General features: G+C 41.1%; 1 protein-coding gene across 1 annotated transcript in view; it reads right to left on the bottom strand.

Annotated features, from left to right (window-relative positions):
• Positions 1-1,386: 1,386 nt before the first annotated feature.
• Positions 1,387-1,587, bottom strand: part of LOC106632356 (glutamate receptor ionotropic, delta-1) — a gene marked incomplete at its 3' end in the record, with an annotated part of 2,818 nt that continues 2,617 nt past the window's right edge. The window contains 1 exon segment of the mRNA XM_014329226.2: positions 1,387-1,542. Coding sequence (XP_014184712.1) covers positions 1,387-1,542 — 156 coding nt within the window.

The raw sequence follows: 1,587 nt of genomic DNA, 5'->3' as shown, positions 1-1,587 counted from the left end.
TTTCAGTGAAGAAAAATGATTATCAAGAGCTTTGTGTGTCTATAAGCGTTTATGTAGACATTGTGTTGTGTTAAAATACTGTGAAGGTCATTGTCAAAAGAAAGCATTGTTAAGGTAATTGGTATGAGTTAAGCATGAACAAGTTTAGGTGTAAAGTTCCACCTTTGACTAACTACACTAATTAGACTGAAGTACAAGTGGTGAATGACTTGCTAGCCAGTCAGTTTAATTACTACATTTTTGCATCTCAAGCAACAACGACTGATAAATTAGCCAAGTGTCATATGTCTGTAACACATTTTTCATCTTATCTCCGCAGCAGCAGCTGGATAATGACGGTATACTTCTGGTATATGTAAAGAACTCAAATGACAGACTGCTTGAGTCAAGACTCATCTGGATTAAAGTTTGCTTTTGGAAATATAAAGTAGAATACTAGATATCTGTGACATTGTTAAGAGCCTCAGCTAAATGACACGGGATAATTATAGCAAAAGGCGAGACATAATATAATTTTTTTGCCTGTCAGGGGCACTATGAATAGCAATGAGTCATCAAGGCCTTTGTGCAACTGGGGACAAAAGTAGGATCTAGTAACTAAGTGCAGGGGACATAAACAGCTTTTGAAGATCCCCAGGAACCTATTAAAGTCTTAATGATTCATTTCAGCAGAAGAATGTTTAATCGCCTTTTGCAGTCTGTTCAGCATCTGAGTGAGATAACCTTGACTGAAATTATTTCATTATTAATTTGGTGTCTGATGTGTGGACGTGTGTCCATTCTAGGCACCTATAGTATGGGAAAGCCAACAGAAGTAGACAAAACTGTATTGTTTACCATTCAAAGAGACATGCAAACCCAGAAATATTACTCTCTTGTCATTACATAACTCCTGGATTGGTAGGGAAACTTCATTTGATCGTCTTCACATGATTTTTATACACATATAACATCTTGTCCTGTTGTGCTCTTAACTCAATGCTTCCACCTAGCTTTTCAACCACAGAAGACACCTTGCTTTGGTACAGTGGCAAGAGAGCTTTGCAGGTGGCGACGCACACACAAACACACACGCCTACGCGCACGCACACACAGCTATTTCCCTCGCTCACAGAAGCGCATGAATCATCATCATTGCCCGCTCTACTAGCCATCGCTTCAATGTGTGAATGAACAACATTCTCTTGGGGCACCAGCAGATCAGGACAGTCAAGATTACCACGCAGCAAGCACCGGACTTCTTGCTTGATCATAGCTACTGAGCAGAGAAGATGACCCCCTTCCTGACGTCCCACACGCTGCCCCAAGTTATCAGATTTAAAATAAAAAATAAAAGAAGCGGCAATTTATTCCAAGGGCGGGAGGGGGTGGTTGAGGAACGCTTACCTTCCTGCACTGCCTGGAAAGGGTTGTTAGGCTGGATAAGTTTCACAGAGTGGGTGATTTTCTCGCTCTGCAGAATGTCATCGCTCAGACTCAGGTCTGAGATGGCAAGTTGGAAAATTTGGTCATCTCTTACAGCGTTTTCTTCGAATATGGCACCTGTTGAGCAAAACAGTAAATTACTTGGAAGAGTAAGAAGGGGGG

The sequence above is a fragment of the Haplochromis burtoni genome, unplaced genomic scaffold (assembly GCF_018398535.1).
Source record: "Haplochromis burtoni strain Fernald_Lab_line unplaced genomic scaffold, NCSU_Asbu1 Contig_46, whole genome shotgun sequence".
In the NCBI taxonomy this organism is placed as follows: domain Eukaryota; kingdom Metazoa; phylum Chordata; class Actinopteri; order Cichliformes; family Cichlidae; genus Haplochromis; species Haplochromis burtoni.
This window is presented reverse-complemented; position numbering and strand designations above follow the sequence as displayed.